Source organism: Castor canadensis, chromosome X (assembly GCF_047511655.1).
Source record: "Castor canadensis chromosome X, mCasCan1.hap1v2, whole genome shotgun sequence".
In the NCBI taxonomy this organism is placed as follows: Eukaryota; Metazoa; Chordata; class Mammalia; order Rodentia; family Castoridae; genus Castor; species Castor canadensis.
Window position 1 is genome coordinate 682925 of NC_133405.1, and position 23848 is coordinate 706772.

General features: G+C 41.1%; 2 protein-coding genes across 6 annotated transcripts in view; one reads left to right on the forward strand and one right to left on the reverse strand.

The window, feature by feature from the left end:
• Positions 1 to 23848, forward strand: part of F8 (coagulation factor VIII) — a 110639-nt gene that overhangs the window by 75838 nt on the left and 10953 nt on the right. For all 5 annotated transcript variants that reach the window (XM_074064187.1, XM_074064189.1, XM_074064190.1 and 2 more), the window contains 4 exons: positions 3610 to 3765; positions 20964 to 21108; positions 21502 to 21650; positions 22256 to 22432. In XM_074064187.1, coding sequence (XP_073920288.1) covers positions 3610 to 3765; positions 20964 to 21108; positions 21502 to 21650; positions 22256 to 22432 — 627 coding nt within the window. The remainder of the gene's footprint in view (positions 1 to 3609; positions 3766 to 20963; positions 21109 to 21501; positions 21651 to 22255; positions 22433 to 23848) is intronic.
• F8a1 (coagulation factor VIII associated 1) lies at positions 11244 to 12566 on the reverse strand. Its single transcript, XM_020184378.2, has one exon. The coding sequence runs from the start codon at positions 12497 to 12499 to the stop codon at positions 11342 to 11344; it is 1158 nt and encodes a 385-aa protein (XP_020039967.2). The 5' UTR covers positions 12500 to 12566; the 3' UTR covers positions 11244 to 11341.

Here is a 23848-nt window from a genome sequence, read left to right on the forward strand (position 1 = left end):
GATTTATCATGGAAGCTAAAAGCATTATACATGTCCTTTTATCCCTTAGTCATTCCCATCAATCCTCAGTTAACAGATGAAGAAGCTAAAGAATAAAATGGCTTATGATTTGTACAAAAATAGTCTTGAATGAAAGACTTAGTAATAGAATTGAGTATGCTGATGCACCCTATTTTTTCCACTGGGATTGGAATCTGAGTACTTTCTATAAGATTGAATTTATTACCTGTCAAGAATAAGTGGCTCAGTCCTCTATCTCACAAGCAAAGAAATTGTAACTTATTTCTAAAACGGAATCAGTCTTCTTCATAAAATCCTATACCACTACAGTAGGAAATACGTACTTAAATTTAGTCCAATGTGTTAAACTAAGATAGAAGCAATAACTGAAATAGTGTGTTCTATATTCCACTTTTAAGGGACTCAGTCTTTAGACTTTCTCACTTTGTTATTTCCTCTATTGCAGCACTGTCCTATGGAAATATAAATGTGAGCTATAAATACAAATCACACATGTAATTTTACATTTTCTAGCAACCAGATCAAAAAGAAATATGAAACTCATCTTAACAAAACATTTTATTAGCTAAACATATAAAAAAATTATCATTTTAACCCGTGATCAATTAGGCCTATAACTGATTCAAAGGAAGACACATGATAATTTTTGGGTCTTTTATATACCACATGACAGTTGAGGGCAGCTTGGAAGTGCCAACTCAGCCTCTCTGCATAAACACAAGGCTAGGTTCCTTCTGGAGCCCCAGACAAGAAACAGAGACCCCTGAATGATATACCCTGTTAATTTCCACTTATTTGATCTGGCCTATTGTTTTACCTTGCCAAGCTTCTCTGTTCCAAAGTATTTCCTAGTATTTTCCAATTTCACATCATTTACTGATTAGATCAGCAAACTTTTAATACTCCAGCAAAGTCATGATCAAAATAATTAAGTAGACAGGACTTCCTTAGTATGTGTTCAATACAAATCAAGCTATTAAATCCTTACCACCACAACCTTTTAAGTTAGATGCTATTATGATCCTCGTTTCAAATAAGGAAATCAAATTAAGGAGAAGTTATGTAATGTGCCTCAAGTCACACAGCCAAACAGTGCCTAAGCCAAAATTCAAAACCTAATAGTTCAATTCCAGTGCCTCACTTTGTAATCATTATACTATACTATATCTAGCATACTGCCTTAAGTTTGATAGTCATCTATTAACTATCACTATTTGCCTATAGTAATTAAATAAGTTGCAAATCCATCTAATTTTATTATTATCTAACCTGTATTAAAACACCTTACCCTCAAGGGTAAGAGTTATGCCATGTGTTCTACTGAAGCCCAGATAGAGTTGGAGTTGAGGAGGATGCTGACAAGGAAGGAAGCTGGAGTAGGTATGTATTCTGATGACAAGGCCTAAAAAGTACATGACAGCTTGGCCTATAGGCATGAGAGCACTGAGCTGCCTTGAAAGGTACCATGTGACCAAGACTGAACAATCAAGCAGATAGTCAGCAGGGCCCATGAAGATATGCAAATACAATACTTATGATGTTTATTTTATAAAAGCTCACATTTTATTCTGTGAAACTCATTCCTACCTTGCTTACTTGCAAGTACAGGGATGTGTATTATAGTTACACTGAAATACTGGCTGGATTTATAGGTGAAGCTATTGAATCTGTTACTGCAAAGCTGTTAAAAGGTTGCAATTATGATTTGAAGAGATGCAACAAGAAGATGAAGTAGACAAGCTTGGCAGTTTGCCAAACATTCATCACTAACAGAATATATATAGGTTGGCAAGGACTTATAAAATCTGCTGGAAGGTCAGTGGTCCAAAAAAGAACTATCATACTTTACATAATGAAACAGTACAGGATGACTAGGGGCATGGCCCAAGTGGTATAACCATTGCCTAGCAAGCTCAAGGCTTTGAGTTCAATACCCAGTACTGAGAGAGAGAGAGAGAGAGAGAGAGAGAGAGAGAGAGAGAGAGAGAGAGAGAGAGAGAGAAAGGAAGGAAGGAAGGAAGAAGGAAAGAAGGAAGAATAGGAAGGAAGGAAGAGAAAAAGAGAGGGAGAGAAAGAAAAGGAAGGAAGGAAGGGGAAAGAAACAGAAATCAATTCAACAAAAATCATGATTTTTGGAACTGATGCTTTTAGTTGTTTTTGCCAAGAAGAAAAATGAAGCGCCCTCAAATGAAGATACTTTCTAATCTAGGCAAAGGCAGTGTTGAAGCTTCTGAAGATAGCACCACTCTGTGTCCTGTTATCCTGCTTCATTTTCCTACGGCACGTATCTCTACCTAATGCTAAAAACATATATAAACATACATATGTGTATGTATATGTATATGTATATGTTTTCCTATCAAATATAAGTTCCATGAGGGCATCTTCTTTTGTTTTTGGTGATGCTAGGATTACAGGCATAGCCACCAGTGCCCACCTCTCTCCCTTTCTCTTTTTTTTCTTACTGAATACTCTGTTAGTCATACCTAAAACAGCGCTTGGTATATATCAGGTGCTAAAAAATATTCTTCAAATGAATGAATATATGAATGGAACCTACAGTCAACTGAAGGTGATAGCCATTAAGCACAAGAGTCATGACCACTCCAATTTAGGCATCTGTGACAATGTTAATTTTGACCTGCTTGTTAGGTCATTAACAGATATCCCTTGTAGTGCTTTTATGGTCTGTGCCCTCTTCTTTAAGAACTGACCCAATTCCTTACCACTGTGACTCTGTTCACTCATTCATTTCAGAGCATTTGTGATGCAACAGCATTATACTAGCTACCATATTAGGTACTGGGGCTAGAGAAATATAAAAGTTAACATTTATTATTTAGTATATGCTAGTCATTGACTCCAGCACATTATGTGTATTAACTCTAACCCTTTGAAGCAAACATTAATATTATCTCTACTTTACAGATAAACAAATAGAGACACAAACAAGTTAGGTGACTCAAACAGGTTCACTGCCTTAAGGGTCTTAGTCCTCAGTCCAATAAGGAAGGAAGACAAGCAAAGGAGCTTTTGTAATATAGTGCAATAATTTGCTAGAATGAAGTTATATACAACATGAAGTGGAAGTATAAATGAAGTAATATTAAATTTGACTGAGTGAGTCAGGGAAGGCTAAGCAGGAAAAATAGTTTCTGAATGAGCACTTGAAGGGGGTATGGTAGCTTATCACTGATAGTGATATTGGTATTGGGATAGGGTTGGTCTGGGGAGAGGGAAGAAATTGGCTTTGGCTAGGCTGATGCTGAAGTATGGGTAAAGCATTAGGTTATGTTAGTCCATACGTACGGTACAATGGATGTGTGGGTAGAGGCGATGACTTAATGATTTGGAAGTGGTCTCATTTGTTAGGAAGCAGGAAATTCAGGCACCTTTCCTACTCATTCCCACTATTTATTTCACAATTTCACGTAGATGTTCACATTTCAACATTGGTACCTGCTTCACCTGCACACCCAAGATAATGGACACATCTGTAGCAGTGTAGATTCTTCTAAGCTGATGATTCCAGGAGACAGTACACACATTTAAAAACAGGCTAAAGTAAATTATTGTTTTAACTGGCAGGTGGATCTGTTGGCACCAATGATTATTCATGGCATCAAGACCCAGGGTGCCCGTCAGAAGTTATCCAGCCTCTACGTCTCTCAGTTTATCATCATGTATAGCCTTGATGGGAAGAAGTGGCTGACTTATCGAGGGAATTCCACTGGGACCTTAATGGTATGTAATCAGTTCTTTCAAGACAATGTATGAGCTAGGTGCCAGTGGCTCACGCCTATAGTGCCTAGTTACTCAGGAGGCAGAGACCAGGAGGATCACAGTTGGAAGCCAGCCCTGGCAAATAGTTCATGAGACCATATCGAAAAAAACCAACACAAAAAAGGGATGGCAGAGTGGAGAAAGAGAGAGAGAGAGAGAGAGAGAGAGAGAGAGAGAGAGAGAGAGAGAGAGAGAGAATGTATGAATATTTTTTTTAAAATATTTTGACAAATTTCAGATATGATACAAACACTCTTAGATTCTACAAATTTATCCAAAAATGAATTTTCTACCTATGGGCAATAGGAATGATTATGGCCATATGAAGAAAAACAAGGAGTGTCAAGGCTCGTGGATAATAGAAATGAAGAGATGGTGTAATAACAGTATAAGTTTGCTTATGAGCAATCAGATTAAAATGTCAGCAGTCAGTAGATTAAAGGCTTGAGTATAGGGGGCAAACCAAGGAATGGAGATAAGCAATTTTTATCTTTCACATAAAAGGATGAAACCTTGGGAATTGAATAATTCTCCAGGAGTGAGCTCAAGAACCCTAATTAAACAGGCTTAAAGCCTTAGCATCATTGTGTGTACCTCCCTCCTTTTATGTCCCCTGATTAGCTGTTTCACCAATCACTGCTGTTACCATAGGCTGAGGCCCATCACCTCACACTTGGTCTATTATGTTATATTCCTAACTATTTTTCCCTGTTTCTAGCTATCATAATATTTTAGTATGGCCCTTCCCTTATTAGATACTTGTTTTATACACTAATTGGTGCCAGAAGATTTCCCAGGAAATACACTCTCAAATCCAATTCTAGGATTATGTTGCTAATTTACTCAAGAAATACGGAAATCACTTCCTTGTGTGGGGAGAAGACTGGCAACCCATGACATGTGGTAGTATCACAATTTCTCGGACATTGTAAGGGATAGATTAAATGACAATGGCATGTAGTTGCTATAGCAGCAACTATATCATCACTTGAGTATAAAATTACTTGTTTTCTTTTACAGCCCAACAGGGCATATATAGAGAAAATAAATTAAATGTTATGCATTAAAAATAACACCCGTGAACAAACATGGAGCTTTGGAGGAGTTCTCCATATCCTGTGGTTGTAGGCACATAAGGCTTAAGGGATAAGGATAAGAGTTATACAGTTACAGTGACTCTATAATTGTAATTTTTAATAATTATAATTACTATTGACTATAATTTATTGCTCAACTTTAGCAGGTCTGTTATGCTATGGTAAGAACATTGGTGTAAGGAATGAACCTCTGAGACCCGAGATGGGGACATTTAGGCAGATATATATATATGATACTGAGAATTTCAAACCTCCAAATCCCTCTGAACCTCCTTTGCCTGAAGAGGCAACCTCTCCCCATTCTCTAAAGTAGTCACCCTTCCTCTGCATAAAAGCTTTTCAGTGACCACAATTGGAATAGGTAGCTGCATTACAAGACAATGACTGTTCTCCTTAGACTTCCTGTTTGGCCATGGAACATGAAAATAGATCAACACAGTTAACCAATGGTGATGCCAGAAACAATTGTAATTTCAGATGTTACATCTCTTCTAGAGTTAACACAGCCCCAGACACATTATATGGAACTCTTGATCTAGAAAATGACTTCCTCACTGCCATTGATATGCAAAATTAGAAAAGATTTGCATCTATGCAGTAAGAACAATAGTATTAACTTCAGAGCAATGCCAACTCCCTTGTTGTTTGTCATAATATAGACTCAAGGGACTCCCAATATCTTGACATACCATGAGCATCTTGTCAGCCCATTTTACTGATGACATTCTTATGCTCCCATTTTCACCGTGGCAATTTAGCTAAGGGAAAATTACCTCCAGACTGCCCATATCAAAGAAAGTGGGGAGGGGCCAGAGAAGGCAGAATAAAACCTTATGATTGGCTCAGAGTGAAGAGAGGAAGTGGGTGTATTGCTTAAAAAAGAAAAAGACCCTCTGCAACATTAGAAATGAAAATTGCTTTGGTCATCTCCCCCTTCCACTCCTATTTTGTTTACTAAGGGAGAATTGAGATTTCACATCTCTGAATGCATAAACTGTGTGACTTGGTCATGACTCATTTCTGAGACCATTTGTATGTCCCATGTTCCACCAAGTTTCTCATGTGTTTCATTTCTACTATACATGTTCGTGGGACTCATGTCTTACAGCCTTGTTCATGCTACAGCCCTAAATCCAGGATAAAGGCACTCTTGATATTTAACCTATGTGTAACACATGTACTTGTCAGGAGTAAAACAACAGACCAGACATTTCTCTGTCAGCTCCAGAATGTATTGATACATTTCAAATGTACAGTATGCCTGCTCATGCTGGCCAGTGAATGATTGATTCTGCAGCAGAGGTTATTTGCGATAGGTCCCTTACTAGGAAAATTGCAAGGCAAATCTAATTCAGCAGTTCTAGGGCATCTAATTGCATTAGAATTCACAGTTCTGAGTCCCTTCTGACAGGCATATGTAAATATACATTATAGCTTTTACTTGTTACAGAGGTCTTGCTGCAACTTTTAACTCAATTGTATAAAATCAGCTGGCTCTTTTGTATCATGGGGTCTGTTCCATGCAAGACAGCAGTCTTGTTTTCCCCCAAATAGAATGGCATTCCCTTGTCAAACACCATGCAGATGTTGAAATGGCACATTGAAGCCCACTAATATGAACAATTAATACATGTTAAAATAAGCTTCCTGTGGCTTTTTTTTATTCAAGTGGTCATGCAAACCATGTTAGCTGTTTTCCTATTTATCATTTTTTTTACACTTTTCAGAGTAATAATACGAACTCTTAAGAATATTACCTTTTCCTTAAACATTTAACTTTGGGGGCATGCATCCTTTATCCAGGCTGAAATCATATATACTATACATCTTTTGGAGCAATACTTAAGAACTCAGCTTTGGGGGGGCTGTTTTTTTCTAGCAGAGAAATATGGCAGGTGTCACTATGAGTTAGTGACAACTAAAACAAAATGGGTGGGATTCTTGGGATATTCTTGTCTGCTTCCATTTCTATACCAACAGTGTGGAAGTGATGGGAAGTATAGGAGGGCCCATGTGAGACAAAGCCACCCACACCATCACTCTCACTTGGATGCCAGAAGGGTCCTCAAACCCTAGGCCAACTGATTGCAAAAGTCATAAGGATGCACGCTCCTTTTTTCTTTTCTTTTTTTTTTTTTTTTCCTAATATGCTCCTCGCAGCCATGGGTACTTGCCTTATTCTCTCAGAACAAAAATGTTTTAAGGTTATGGTGCATGACTGGCAATGATTTTTGAATTGGGGCTTAAGGAAAAACCTCTTTAGGCCTCTGGCCTAACCTCCTTTCATGGGAGAGGTAGAGTGAGGAATAACCAGGTCAGGTGTTGGGTATGTAAGCATAATTCCAGGAAACACTAAAGCTCCTTGTTTATACACTTGCTATTGCCAAACTTGTGTAGCACCCTCATTAACTTGATAGTAGGGAGAGCTGGGTCAATGCCAGGTTGCATCAGTTTGGGAGTTCTCTTGTAATGTGTCACTTTAATATCAAAATTAACGCTGATTCCTAACATGCCAAATACAAGTATAGGATATGGTTACTCTTGTTTTTCACTTGAAAACCCTGGGGAAATAGCCTTATTATAGGTGTACAATACAGAAATATATATTCAAAATATTGGAAACTACCAAAAATGGTGGCAGTGAAACAGTGATCCTTAAACGAGGTTGGGGTTCCCTTTTTGCCATTATTAGATGCTCCAACAATGAGAAATTGTGCTTATGAAAAGATATTTTATATGTGACTGGTGCAAAGACATAAAGGACAGTTGAGAACCCACTGTGCTGGAGGAGGATGATCAAGACTGAAATTAGTGAATTACGCGAGCTCTGGTATGGAAGGGTTCCCTCTCTACCAGGGTCATAGTAGTTCATTTTTCTGTTACCATAATGAAATACCTACAGCTGTAACCGTAAGAATAGATTTGTGTAGCTCACAGTTGTGCATGCTCAAGATCATGGTGCTGACTTGGGCTCAGCTCTGTTGAGGACCTCATGATGGATGTTACCACAGTGGCGGGGTCACATGCAGAAGCATGAGATCACATTGGCATGGAGGAAGGCAAAGAAGCTGGGGAATGGCTGGGCTTGTTCTTTTATAACGGCCCTCTTATGAAAACTCATTCAGGAGTCCCACAAGAACTACTTCAAACCCCTCTGAAGATAGTGCCTCCAGTGACATAGTGACCTTCCTTCCACTAGGAAGGTCTCTTAAGGTCCCACTGCCTCTTAACATTACCACAGTGCAACACTGAACTTTTGGGGACAAACCCCATGCAAACCATAGCGATCCAGGGATTGCTTTGCAATGAACACTCATTGGCAGAGCGAGAGCAGGGCCTTAACATAAAGCATTGGCATAGCTCTGCACTGCAGTCCTACTGGAGCTGTACAGAGACTCCCGTTTGTACACATATGTCAAGAATCATGGGACTTGCCAGGTCAGATTTGCCATAGGGCCGAAGATCTGGTGCTGTAGTTTGGAACAGAAAAAGTCTTCCCTTGTTCCAGGACCCACTCAAAACTGGCAGCCTTAGAGGTTACTTGGTAAATGGGTTGGATCAGCAGCCAAATATGGCATATGCAGTCTCCAAAATCCAAAAACCGTGCTTTGGTTTGGATCTTAAACTCCCACCAAAGGTTCATACGTTGAAGGCTTGGTACCCAGCCAGTGGTGAGATTGGGAGGTGGTGGAACCTTTAGGGTATAGGGTATTGGGACCCCAGTCCCATCCTCTCTCTTTGCTCCCAGCTGCCATGATGTGAGCATCTTTGCTCCACCACGCACTCTCCGTCACGATGTGCTTCCTCACCATGTGCCCCAAACCAACAGATGACGTGATCATGGGCAGCAACCTCTAAAACTGTGAGCCAAAATAATCCTTTACTCCCTTTTAGTCATTTTTCTCAGGCATTTTGTCACAGTGATGGAAAGCTGACTAACACAGAGGTCCATCCAAAGTCATGCATCTTGCTTAGACTTACGTAGCGTGAGTAGCAGCAACTTTCTCTCACATAAGCAGCTTTTGGCTGTTCCCTTCTTGTGGAAGAGGAGATGCCTGGAACAGATCTACACTGAGTCACGAACAGTGGTTAATATGTTGGCTGGATGGTCAGAGACGTGGAAAGGACTAAAAGAAGGTCTGGGGAAAGAGTTATGTGCTTGTAGCTTTTAGAATGAGAACCACGTGTAGAGATATTTGTATCCCATGCAAATTCTCACGGTGGCAATCTATGGCGGAAGGGCCTCTTAGTAACCAGGTAGACAAAATGACTTGCTCTGTGAATGTCAGTCATCCTCTTTTTCTAGCCACCCCAGTGCTCACGACAATGGACTCATGAACAAAGTAATTGTGGTGTCAGGGATGGAGGTCATGTATGGGTTTGACAACTTGCGTACACCAAGGCTGGGAAGGTTATTCCTAATGCTCATTGCCTGCCTAACTTGCCAACAGCAGAGGCAAAAACCAAGCCCCTAGTTTGGAACTATTCCCTGTGGAGGTTGCGGGGCAGGGGAAACAAATACCTAGGGCTGTTAGGTGATACTGAACACTTTGCACCGTGAACGGGACATCGTTTTGTTCTCCCAGGAATGCCTACTTTTCACTCCTGCTTTCAGTGTTTCAGCAGAACCACCATTTGTGACCTACAGAATACTTTTCCCATCACTATGGCATTACACACGACATTGGTTCTAACCAGGGGGTATATTTTATAGCGAGTCAGTGTACTCAAGCCTGTGTGCTATGGTTTGTCCCCTCTGAAACTCATGTTGAAATTTAATCTGCATTATGATATGTTAAGAGATGGGACCAGGTGGGAGCTTTAAAGGTGATTAGGGCCTGGCTCTCATGAATGAATGAATGAATGAATGAATGAACTCACGGTTAATGGGTAAGCGTTGTCTTCACAGTGGTCACCTATGAAAGCTAGTTTGGTGAGCTCTATTTTGCCTCCCCTATCTGTTGCTCGTGTTCCCCTGTCCCACCTTGGGACTCCAGCAGCAAGAAGGCCATCACCAGATGCAGCCCCTTGACCTTGGACTAGAACTATATGCCGGGCTATGGTATTGTGTTATTAACAATAGGAAACAGTCTAAGAAAGCATGGAATTCAGTATTTGTACCACATGCTCCATCACCAGTTAGCAGCTGACGTTATAGAATGGTGGAATGGTCTACAAAGGCTTGACTAGGGTGACAACTGGGAGAAAGGACTCATGGGAAACTGGAGTGCTGTGCTACAGGATGTGATGCATGCCTTAAACCAGTGGTCAACATATGACAGACAGCTCCCTGATAGCAAGGATGCATGAGTCCCGGGACCGAACAAGTGATTGGCCTTTCTCACTATTTCACCTAACAGTGAATTAGGGGCGTTTTTGCTACTTTCCGAAACCCCACTGCACTGGGTTGAGTAGAGGTAGTGGTTTGGGGGAGGAGTGCTTCTCTCAGGGAACGGAATAAAAGTTCTAGTGAATTGGCCTTCTCCTGCCACTGAAGCAAAAGGCAGACAGACAGTGGCTCACAGTATTAGCTGGGAAGACGGAACCTAATGGTCAAGTGGAAATTGTGTTACTCTTCAGAAGGAACCTGTTCAGAATCCAGGAGATCCATTCCAATGCCATTTGGGTACTCTCTTGTCCAGTAACTATGGAAAATGGAAACTTGCAGCAACCCAGTAAGTAAAGGCTGGGACCACCAAGAACTCAATGCTACACAGAATGAAGGTTTAGATCACCTCGTCAGAAACAATTCAGGACAACTGAACCTGTGAAGGGAAAAATCCAGAATGGGTAGTAAAACGTGACAGTTTTACTTGTCAACAGAACTCATACAGAGGGAGAGACTGTAACAACTATGTTTTATGTCATTTGTTGCTTTTCACACTTTTCTCCTACCTTATTTGACAAAGCGCAAGGGTAATGTTTTAGGTTTCAAGCGGGAGTGTGACCAAATTCTCGTATTCCCAAACTGCTGGAGGCACAACTATTTCATTTCATCTCTTTTCTAAACGATTGTTGCTAATGTAAACCACCACCGGGTATACATACGTTGAAAGGAGAATCGGTATGTCAAAAGAGATTATCTGTTCTCCCATGTACACTGCAGCACTATTTGCAACATCCAAGCAACACAACCAATCTAAGTATCCATCGACAGATGAATGAATAAAGAAACTGCGTATCAAATATATACACTAGAACACCATCCAGCAACAGAAAGAATGATGCCTTGTCATTTGCGGAAACATGGATGCACGTGGATGGCATCAGGCTAAGTGAAATTAGGTAGACACAGAAAGACAAACACCATGGTGAAAACGGGAGCAACAGAGGATGCAGAACCAGGATCACCTGACCTTTTATTTCTCCCCAAAGGCAAAGGTGGATGGATGTGTGCGGTTGGGTACCAGGCAAAAAGTTTGTCTGGTCACTGTGATTTATCAGACCCCGTATCCCGAGGGGGAGATGGTTTCCTGCAGAACGAGGTGAAGGAGGTGGTTCTGCTCAGCAGTCAACAGTGGCCACATCTCCACCTGCAGGGACTTGACGGCTTCCGTGTCCTTTTCGTGGGTAGCCATGACCAAGGACTGCAGTAGCAGAAACAACTCCTCGGGAAGCTGGCCGCTGCCCTCTTGCCCGTGGCCGTCAAAAGCCTCCCAGGAGTACCGCTCCAGGGTCTGGGCGTGCTCGGACAGCAGCTTGGCGGGCGGCGGCTGCAGGAGCAGCAGCAGCAGCACGCGGGACACCTCGCACCGGGCCAGCACGTCTGAGAAGGCGCCCAGCGTTGCAGGAGAGGGCGCGGCAGAGCCGGTGTTGGCAGCGGGCGGTGCAGCGGGCAGGGTGGAGGCCGCGCCGGGTGCGTGCTGGGGCCCGGGCCGCGGGGGCGGCGGGGGCGGCGGGGGCGGGGGCGGCTGCGGCGGCACTGGGTGGCTGCCGTGGTCGCGCGCCAGGCGCTGCATGCGCGTGAAGACCGCCAGGGCGCCGTTGTAGTCGCGCGCCAGTAGCTGGCAGGAGGCGGCGTCGCCGAGCGCCTGCAGCGCGGCCAGGGGCAGCAGGGGCAGGTGCAGCTGCGCGGCGCGCTGGAAGTGGCCGGCGGCGGCGGCCGGCTGGCCCAGATCGCGCAGGGCGGCGGCCAGCTCCAGGCACAGGGCGGCGGCGGCGGCCGGCTGGCCCAGCTCGAGGTGCAGGCGCACGGCGGCGCTCAGGGCGCTGGCGGCCGCCTGCAGGGGCTCGCCGTAGGCGGCGGGGCAGACCAAGCGCTGGCGAGTGTCGCACTCCTGCCGCAGAAAGAGGCGCGCGGCCTCGGTGAGGGCCAGCGCCTCCCCGGGCCCGTGGAAGAGCGCCTGCTGGCAGCGCGCCACGGCCAGCTGGCACCACGCCGCGTAAGGGAGGCACTCCTGGGCACGGAGCTCGCGGCCCAGCTGCCCGAACTGCTCGCCGGCCTCCGCCACGTTCGGTTTCCGCAGGAACCGCTTCTTGAGCTTGTTCGACACCAACCGGTACCGGGCCAGGAAGTCCCCGGCCTCGGGCCCGGGGCCCCCGCCGCCCAAGCCGCCGGCGCCGCCGCCGCCGCCCAAGCCGGACGCGGACGCCGCCATGTCGGCCGCTCCCGCACTTCCGGACGTGCTGACGCAGCCGACGGATCTGGCCGCGACGTGCCCCGCGTCTAGCACAGCCCGCCGGAGCGCGCGCCGCTCCGGGCGGCCCCGCCCCACACCGTTGCTGTGGTGCTGTGCAAAGAGCGGGGCCTGAGGCGGAACCCGGTCAGGCTCGGAGGCGCGTATGCAAATCAGGGGGGTGGGGTGGGGTGGGGCCTGGCCTGACGTCGGCCCCCTCAGCGAATGGAGGACCCGGGCCGGCCGCCCCGCCACGTGTGCAAATGACAGTTTTGTGGGGCGGGACCCGGCTTGGCCCCTAAGCAAATCCGGGGTCCTGGCCCCGCGTGGCCCGGCCAGGCGCCAGCTGTTGCTGGGTTATCGCTGGCCAGTCTCCGTTGCAAAGGGCGCCTCATCGAATCTCCATCCGAATGTGACCAAAACTGGACTCGTGACCCCGCATGACCCCTCCCCCCGTTTGCATTTTTCTGGATCGTTTCCATCCCCGCACCCCCACGCTTTCGCCTTCCCGTTGGCCCCGTTGGCGCCCACGCCCCACCGTCTGTCCACTCTCTGTCCCCAGTCCGGTCGCCTTTAGAGGTGGTCATGGTCTCAGCCATGTCATCATTCTGGAGATTTGACCAGGCAGTCAGGCAGGCAGGCTCCGACTCAGTCGGAGCCAAGAGGGGCGCCCTCTGTACTCCTCCACTCCCACCCACGGGCCACCCCCAGTCCTGTCGCCGCCGGAAGAGCCTGCTCCTGCTCCTCTGTTCCATGCTGTTTCTGACTTCTACTTTCCCCCTCATCCATCAGTGGTGGCTTGGCAACCACCTCTGTCCTGTCGCAGTTATGAAATTATGTCACTGGTAGGAAAATGTATGCAACTGGAAGTCATCGTGTTAAACAAAAGAAGCCATAGTGACAAATACGAATGCTCTCTATCATATGTGGAATCTAGACCTAAAAAGACAAAAAGAATGACATTAGTGTAAAACAGGGAAACCGTTTGGGGTGGGGCTTAGTGGGAGGGAGAGGGTGAAAGGAGAGAGTGAAGTGAGGGTGAATATGATCAAAATTGTTCATGTGCATGTACTAAATAATGAAACTCATTAAAATTAAGGAGGGAAGGAAGATAAGGAGTGAGAGGGGTGAATTTGATCAAAGTACATTTTATGTGTGTATGGAAATAATCACAATAAAACTCCTTTGCACAATTAATATAGGATAATTAAATAAAAATAAATACCTATTATTTGCATGTGTTATTCGTTCTCTTAACTCAAAATGCATTCTTTCTAAAGAAGTCATATCAGAAATCACATCATTCTTTTATGTAAATATATAAGCATGTTGGAATTTAAAAAATAATTGTTACATGGCAGAACATTTTTTTAAAATTCCCCCATAATATTGTAACTCTGATGTGTGCTCATACAACTTTCTTAGGTTCATTCCTATTTTAGATTATATAAGTATGTACACAATCCTAGGTGTTCCATGAAAAATATTATTTTACTTTTCTTATGTTATATGCCTGGTTTAAATCTAGGCCTTCTGAATTCACATTACTAGCATATTTTTCAAACTGTTCCCTTTGTCTTGAATACAGCATATAGTTTTTTCCTGAATCTAGGCATGTCAGGTCTTAAACCCCACATGTTGGACACTAACATGCATCTCATTAAACACACCATATCTTGGCTATGGTAAGTAATGCTCCAATGAACATGAGATTACAAACATTTTGTTTGCATATATACTCAGAATTAGGATTACTGGATCATATGGTAGATTTTTTTTGGATGCTCCACACTGTTTTCCATGTCTTGACCAATTTACATCCCCATTAACAGTGTACAAAGGTAGCACTTTCTCCAAATTCTCACCAATACTTATCTTCTGTCTCTTTGATAATAGCTCTTCTCACAGGCAGAAGAAAATATCTCCTTGTGGTTGTGATTTGCATTTCCTGAATGGCTAGAGACGTTGAGCACCCTTTTATTTCTCTGTTGGCCTTTTGTATGTGTTCTTTTTAGAAATACCTTTTCAGGGGCTGGTGGAGTGGCTTAAGTGGTAGAGGCCCTGAGTTCAAACCCCAGTACTGCCAACAACAACCAAAAGAAATACCTGTTCAGGTCTTTTGACAATTTTTAATCAAATTATATATATTCAACATACATATATACATATATATGTCGAATTGTTTAAGTTCTTTATATAGTTTAGATATCCTATCTTAGTCCATTTTCTATTGCTGGAACAGACTACCAGAGAATGGATAATTTATAAAGAAAACATTTATTTCTCACAGTTTGGGAGGATGGGAAGTTCAAGGCCAAGGGACTGTATCTGGTGAGGGCATAACATTGTGGAAGATATCATATGGTGAGACAACTTGAGTGTGAGTGCGTGCATTTGAAGGGAGGAGGAGGGGAGAAACACAAAAAAAGGGAGGGAGGAAGGAAGTGAGGGAGAGAGTAAGAGACAGAAAGAGGTAGAGAGAGAGAGAGAGAGAGAGAGAGCAAGAAGAGGTGTAAGGGAGCAAGAATGCATCATTCCATCAGAAGTGCACTCCTGTAATAACTAACTCACACCTGTGATGACATTATTAATTTATTCATAAAGGTGGCATCCTCACGATCTAATCACCTCTGAAAGGTCTCACCTCTCAACACTGTTACAACAGCAATGAAATTTGAACATGTGTTTTAGAAGAGACACTCACACTATAGCAAAACCATTATAAAATATTTGGTTTGCAAATATTTTCTCCTGTTGTATAGGTTGCTTTTTAATTATGCTGATTGTTTATTTGATGTGCAAAAGCTCAGTTTGATGTCATCCCATTTATCTATTTTTGCTTCTGTTGCCTGTGCTTCTGGTATGATATCCAAAAACTCATTTCCCATAACAATGTCAAGAAGCTTTTGTCCTATGTTTACTTCTAGAAGCTTTAAGAGTTTCCAATTTTATTTTTAAGTATTTAATCTGTTGATTTTCATATATGGTATGAGATAGCACAATTTCAGTTTTCTGCATGTAGACATTCAGTTTTTTAAATATATTTATTAAAGAAACTATCCTTTCCTTGTTGTGTATTCAGGCATCCTTGTCAAAAGCAAAATCTGTTGACAGTAAATGCATGGATTTATTCCTGTGATCTCTATTCTGCTCCATTGGTTATTGTGTCTGTTTTCATACCGATACCATACTGTTTTGATTATTATAGGCTGACAGTATATATTGAAATCAAGAAGTGCAATACATCCAGTCTTGTTTTAGCTCAACATTGCTTTGACTTTACAGGGTCTTTTATGATTTCATATGAACTTCAGGAATTTTTTTCTACTTCCATAAAGAATGCCATTGGGATTTTGATGGGGTTTCAATGAATCTATAGGTCACTTTGGTTAGTGTGGAGACTAACAACAATAAGTCTTTCAATATATGAATATGGGATGTCTTTTTTTACCCTTGTAATTTTTAATTTCCTTAAAAATGTTTTATAACTTTTAGTATACAAGTCTACTTCTTTGGTTAAGTTATCTATAACTTTAGTTATTCTTTTGTTGCTATGGTAAATGGATTGATTTCCCAATATCCTTTTGGGATAGGTCATTTGTATTTTTGTAGATTGATTTTGTATCATGCAGCTTTATTGAACTGTATTTTTTTTAACAAGTTTTTGTTGAGTGTTTGAGTTTTATGCAGATGATCATGTCATCTTCAAAAAGAGCTAGTTTTACTGGTCTTTTATTTCTCTTTCTTGTCTAGAACATCAATACTGTAGTCAGTGAAAGTAGTAAGAGTCCGCGTCCTTGCCTTGTAGAGGGAAAGTTTTCAGTTTTTCCCCAGTGATTTTGATTTTTATGCTTTTTCTATATGGTCATTATTGCATTGAAGTTAAGCTCTTTCTGTGCCTATCGCCGTGAGAGTTTTTATTACAAATAGGTGTTAACTTTTGTCAAATACTTTTTCTGCATCTCTTGAGATGATCATATGGTTTTATCTTTTATTATATGAATGTGTTGTATCACATTAATGATTTGTGTATGTCAAACCATCCTTGCATCTAGGGATTAATTCTACCTGTTCATGGCGCATAATTCTTTGAGTGCATTTTTAAATTTTATTTACTCTAATATTTTATTGAGGATTTTTGCATCTGTGTCAATTAGGGATTGTGTTTTTCTTTAGTGTCTTGTTATTTCAACTGAAACAACTCTTATTTCTTGCGAGGCAGATCTAGTAGTAGCAGTTCACTCAGTGTTTGATTGGGAAAGTCTTTATCTCTTCTTCATTCTTTTTATTGTTTTGTTTTAATTTATTTGAAACAGGGTCTTGTTATATTGCCCACGCTGGACTTGAACTAGTGATACTTCTGCATCTACCTCCTGAATGCTGGGATTACAGGTGTGAGCCACCACATCTTATTTTCTTCTTCATTCTCAAAGGACAGTTTTTCAAGATAAAGTATTCTTGGTTGGAATTACTTTTTTATCTTTCAGTTCTTTGAATATGTCATCTCACTCTCTCTTGGCCTGCAAAGTTTTTGCTTCTTTAGTCTTACGAAGGCTCCCTTGATTGTGACAAGTCATTTTTCACTCATTTTCAAAATTCTTTTTGTCTTTGAATTTTGATAATTATTTAATTATATGTATTAGCCTAGACCTCTTTGAATTCAACATATTTGTAGACCTTTGAGTTTCATGAGTTGAGATGTCCATTTCCCTTCCTATATTTGGGGAGTTCTTGGCCATTATTTCTTTAAATAAGCTTCCTTTGTCTCTTTTCTCTCCTTCTAAGACTACTATAATGTTTAGACTGTTTACTTAATGGTGTTCGTAAGTCCCATATGCTTTCTTCATTGTTTCTCATTCATTTCTTTTTGTTCCCCTAAGAAGTGGATAATTTCAAATAACCTGCATTTAGTTGTTCTTTCTTCTACATGATTGAGTCAGCTATTGAAGGTCTCTACTGAATTTTTCAATTCAGTCATTGTTCTCTTCAGCTCTAGAATTTCTGTTTGGTTCTTTGAAAAGTGTCTTTTTTCTTTATTAAACTTCTCATTTTCTTCATGCATTGTTTTCCTGATTTTGTTAGTGCCCATGTTCTCTTGTAACTCATTGAACTTCTTTAAATAGTTATTTTGAATTCTTTATCGGTCCATTGGGTTCCATTTGTTTAGAATTGGTTACTGGAGCTTTATTAGTTTCCTTTGCTGGTATGATGTTTGCTAGATTCTTTGTGATCCATGTAGCCTTGAATTGGTGTCTGTGCATTTATAGGATCTCCTATAGGTCTGCAGTAGGATCCTCAGACAGTGGACCTGTTAGGGGTGTGGATGAGTGGCTTCTGGTAGGTCTCTGGGTGAGCAAAACTGCCTCTGGACCAGGCTAGAGCAGGCCTGGGGCTGGATCATAGGAATGCTTTGGGGTCTCCAGTTCATCTGAGGTCAGCAGTCCTGTTTTGGAGACAAAAGTGAACATGACTCGCACCATGTCATATGTAGGCAGGATTTCCTCCTGAACATGATAGAGCAGAACTGGAATTAGGTCACAGGGCAGTTTCTGGCTCCTATTCAATTCCAGTCCACTTGGTGGGAGGGGTCTGTTTCTGGTGCCATGGACTGGCATGGCTCCTACCATTTTCCTGGGGAGGCAGAACTGTTCTCAGACCATGATAGTATAGGACTAGTGCTGAGTCATAGGGCTGCTTCAGAGTCCACAGTTGGTGGACCTATGTACTAGTCCATTTTCTGTTCTATTGTAAAATACCTGAGGCTGGGTACTTTATAAATAAAAGAGATTCATTGAGCATAGAGTTCTGGAGGTTCAGTTGCATACCATTGGCTTCTGCTTAGCTCTAGTGAAAGTTAGATGATGGATAGCATAACAATAATAGAACTATGTGTGACAGGGAGAGACTACATAGCAATACAGAAAGCCAGAGAATGGTTTAGGGACCAGCCTCACTCTTTTTATAATAACTCAGTCTTGTGAAAACTAACTCAGGAATCCCATGAGAACTACTGTAATCTCTTCCAATAGGCAGTGCCCCCAATAACCTCTCATTAGTCTCTACAATTTATTTTTATTCCTATGCATTAGTTGGGCAGGGGGTTTCATTGTGACATTTCCATATCTGCTTGCAATGTACGTTGGTTAGATTCATCCCTCCTACATTCTTAAAGCAATTTCAACACCTTTCCTTGTTCTATTTCCATACAGATATGTGAAGTCCATATTGGCCCTCTCCGCTCACCCTCCCCCCTCCCATTAGCACCCACCAGCAAACAGGACACCTGTTTCACGTTCCCGTCCTTCGTTGTTAAGTGTTTATTATTTGTTCATAGGGGTTTCCCTGTGGTATTTCACACATGCATACGTGGTACTTTAATCACATTAACCCCCCCTCTATTACTGTCTCTTTCCCATTCCCCCAGCCCCTGTTATTTAACAGCTTTCAGTCTGTTTTGTTATGCCATCTCCACACAGAGATGCGACCTCTTTTGGTATTATTCACTCTCTAGCATTGTCTTTTCCTCTCCCGCCTCCCCCTACTCTCCCAAAACGCTCCCACTATATGTGACTGATTGATACTCTATTTTAATTAATACTCCACTATTACTCAATATTAGTATTATTAATAATACTCCATTAAATGTGATATATATACCACATTTTCTTAATCTGTTCATCAGTTGTAGGGCATGTGATCTCTTTTTCTAGCTTGGCTATAGTGAATAGTGCTGCAATAAACATGGGTATGAAAGTGTCTATATTGTAACCTGACTTACATTCTTTCAGATATATGCCTAGGAGTGGTATTGCTGAATGTATGGTAGGTTTATTTCTAGTTTTTGAAGAACTTCCATACTGCTTTTCCATAGTGGTATCCCTACATTCCCACCAACAGTGTAGAAGTGTTCCTTTTTGCTTGCATCCTCGCCAGCATTTGCTGTTATTGCTGATAGTCATTCTGACTGGGTGAGGTGAAATCCCAATATTATTTTGATTTACATTTCCTTTATGGCCTGGAATGTTGAGCATTTATTTGTGTATTTATTGACCATTTGTACATCTTCATTTGAGAATTGTCTGCTTAATTCATTTGTCCATTTATTCACTGGGTTGCTGATTTGGGGGGAGATTAGTTTTTTGAGCTCCCTATATATTGTGGTTATTAATCTGTTGTCAGATATATAGGTGGCAAAGATTTTCTCCCATTCCATAGACTCTCTCCAGTCTGGTGACTGTTCCTTTTTGCCATACAAAACTTTTTAGTTTGATGCAGTCCCATTTGTCAATGTTTTGTTACTGAACTATTAGAGCTCTATTCAGGAAGTTATTACCCAGACCTATATGTCCCAGTGTTTTCCCTATTCTTTCCTGCAGTAGTTTCACAGTTTTGGATATTACATCAAGAATATTGATCCATTTTCAATCACTACTAGCACAAGGTAAGAGACTGAGATCTGGTTTCAGTCTTCTACAGGTGGATATCCAGTTTTCTCAGCATTATTTGTTGAAGAGGCTGTCTCTTCTCCAATGCATGTTTGGGATTCCTTTGTCAAAAATCAAATGGCTGCAGCTACATGGGTTTGTGTCAGGGTATTCTGTTCCATTCATCTTCATGTCCATTTTTTTTTGTGCCCGCACCATGCTGTTTTTATTGCTATGGTTCTGTAGTATAGTTTGATGTCAGGTACTGTGATACCTCCAGCATTCTCTTTTTGCTCAGGATCACTTTGGCTATTTGAGGTCTTTTGTGCTTCTATCTGAACTTTAGAATTAATTTTTCTATTTCTGTGAAAAAATTGATAGGGATTTCATTGAACTGCTTTTGGTAGTATAGCCATTTTCACAATATTGATTCTACCAATCCATGAGCATGGGAGATCTTTCCATCTTCTGTAGTCTTCTTCCATTTCTTTCTTGAATGGTTTATAGTTTTCATTGTAGAGGTCTTTTCACTTCCTTTGTTAAGTTTATTCCTAGGTATTTTTTTTGAGGCTATTGTGAATGGTATTGTTGTCCTGATTTCTTTCACAATCTGCTCAGTGTTGGTGTATAGAAAAGATACTGATTTTTGTACATTGATTTTGTATCCTGCTACTTTGTTAAATGTGTTTATGAGATCTAAGAGTTTTTTGGTGGAGTTTTTAGGGTCTTTTTGGTTTAAGACCATATCATCTGCAAATATGAATAATTAATTTGACTTCTTCCTTCCCCATTTTAGTACCTTTTATTTCTTTCTTCTGTCTTATTACTCTGGCAGGAATCCCAGTGCTATATTGAATAAGAGTGGAGAGAGTGGACACCCTTGTCTCATTCCTAACCATAATAGGGTGTTTGATACTGTTTAAAAATGCACAAGGTAAAATTAGAAGGAAGATGCATGTAGGAGGCCTTGCTTTTCGCTTCTTATTCACCTTCCATGTATTTGTGCTAATCCCTCCTAACAGGTCTTCTTTGGCAATGTGGATTCATCTGGGATAAAGCACAATATTTTTAATCCTCCAATTATTGCTCAGTACATCCGTTTGCACCCAACTCATTCTAGCATCCGCAGTACTCTTCGAATGGAGTTGATAGGCTGTGATTTAAATAGTAAGTGCCAAGTCATCCCATATCCTTTCCTTTCCCAACCATGAATAGTGTGACTAACTGTCCTAATTTTCTTGAGACTGGGAGGAGGGATTCTCTATCTCAGGACACAGAACCAATACAGTCCCGAAAAAACAAAAGCAGAAATTTGTTGTCCTTACAATGGGATTTCCCAGAGCCAGCCATCTCCTATACCTCTATTAATAAGGAAAATCAAAGTCAAGCAGAACTGACCAAAAAACAGCAGCACATTAACAATAACAGAATTTGTGCAAAAGTCATTAACTAATGACTGAAAAATTATCATGATAGTAGACCTAGAGTGTTGGAGGCAGCCCAGTGGAATTTAGGCTGCAGACTGTCCTTGTGATAATATTTTCCTTTCATTTCTTTGAGGTTGCAGCATACCATTGGGAATGGAAAGCAGAGTAATATCAGATGCACAGATTACTGCCTCATCCTACTTCACCAATATGTTTGCAACTTGGTTTCCTTTCCAAGCCCGACTTCACCTCCAGGGGAGGGCTAATGCCTGGCGACCTCAGGTAGGAGACAACATATCTACAACTTTATTGATTCAGAGCAGGGAGTAGGGGTTGGAAAAATATGAGAAGCCCTTGTTTCTTCATCGGTATTTCCGTTGACTCCCATTCCTAAGAAGAGCATCTTAGGAAGGCTAACTATGGTCAGACACTCCCACGGGCTTTTGGATGTGCCATATGATTTCGCATGGCATTCAATGCTCCTTAATTGAACCTCCTGGAAGAAGAATCTCCGCATCCAGTACCAGGTTAATATGTGTCAAACAATCACAACAGCCAGTTTATGATTTTCAATGACTGAGTAACTTTTTAAGGGGAGTGAATAAAATTAACTGTCTTGTTCCCTAGGGGATTAGTTTAAATAAAATAGCCAAACTTTTATACTCTAGTTAGCCTATATATAGCTCTTATCTCAAGTGGATGACCCTGAGGGTATAAGGATGAGTTATGAAAAATTTTGGTCCTCACGTTTTTTAGTCAAATAAGGGAGATTGGCAACCGTTAAACTACAGAGCAATAAGTACTATGGTATAGTTAAGAATGGTTTGGGGGATTTCTGAGAGCAAATGGTAACCAACAGGATGTTAGTTCAATACTGTCTTCCTTAGGTGAATAATCCAAAAGAATGGCTGCAAGTGGACTTCCGTAAGACAATGAAAGTCACAGGGATAATCACCCAGGGAGTAAAATCTCTCCTTACCAGCATGTTTGTGAAGGAGTTCCTCATTTCCAGTAGTCAAGATGGCCATCACTGGACTCTCCTTTCTCAGAATGGCAAAGTAAAGGTATGATATTCTCATAAGACAGACACAAAACCTCTTATAGATCTTGACATTTAGAGATATAATTAGGTTGATATGTGACCAAACATTAAGGTATAATTTGCTGAGTACCTACCCAACAGGATGCTGTGAAGGGCATTACAAGAGAACACAGTGACTCTAAGCAAAGAAGCAAAATCCCAAGAAAAGGACAGAATTGATTCTCAAGGATGCTGACCTCATTCAGAATGATGGTGAAAATCAGAAGGCTAAAGAATCAGTGTTATTTGCCAAATACTTAATGATACATGTACCCTCTCTAGCAATGTAGATTCCCAGGCCTTTTTTACTTTTAACTTTAGCAGTCCAGGTGCTCTTCATTCTTGTGAAGATAATTCAACAAATTATACTCATTATAGGCATGACACAAAGTCTAAATATCCCATGAGCAATGGGAAAAACAATAGTTCATATCTGTGGTATTTTAAAAATATTTTTCAATGAGAATTAATCATGGTTAGTCAGTTTTATGTTACTGTTACAGATAACTAACTGATAAAGATGAAAGGTTTATTTACAACATATGAAAACAACTGCATAAAGCCATAATGGGGGTAAAAAGAATCAAGAATTATAAAATTATTGTATTGTCTATGAGGTAAAAGTGTTCATTAATATTAAACCTTGATAATTTAATGCACGATACAATTTGTAGGATAACCAGTGAGTAACAGAATATAAAATAGCATGTAGGACTCCCAAAATGGTAGGAAAAAATATAAAAGGAGGAAATATTCTCAATAAATCTAAATGAAAGCAAGAAAATAAAGAAGCAGAAAATACCAAGTTAAGATGGCAGATTTAAATCCACATATAACAGTAATAATATAATATGAGTGAGCCAAATATTATAGATAAAAGACAAAGATTGTCAAACTGAACAAAAAGCAAAAACAAATTTTGTGCCTTTTACAAAAGACATGTCTAAAACATTAGGTATAGAAAAGTAGCAAGTGAAAACTAAAAGAGAAATTATGCAAATATTATCTAAAAGATATCTGTTATAGTTTTGTTGATATCAGATAATATTATTAGAAGAATATGACCTCATAATAACAAGAATTCTCTGGTAAAATGCAATGATTTAAATTTTATATTACCTTTTACATAGCCTCAAAATATTTAAAGGAAAGTAGACAAATGCACAATGTAGACTGATAGATTTTTTTTTTTGGCAGTACTGAGGTTTGAACTCAGGGCCTCACACTTGCTAGGCAGGTACTCTACCATTTGAGCCACTCCGCCAGCCCTCGACTGGTAGCTTTTTAACATCTCTCTCTAAATTAACAGAACAAACACACAGAAGGTTTAGAAATAGCACTTAAGAACACAATTTATAAACTTGGTTTTGTGGATATAGTTAGCAGGTTGTACCTTGGA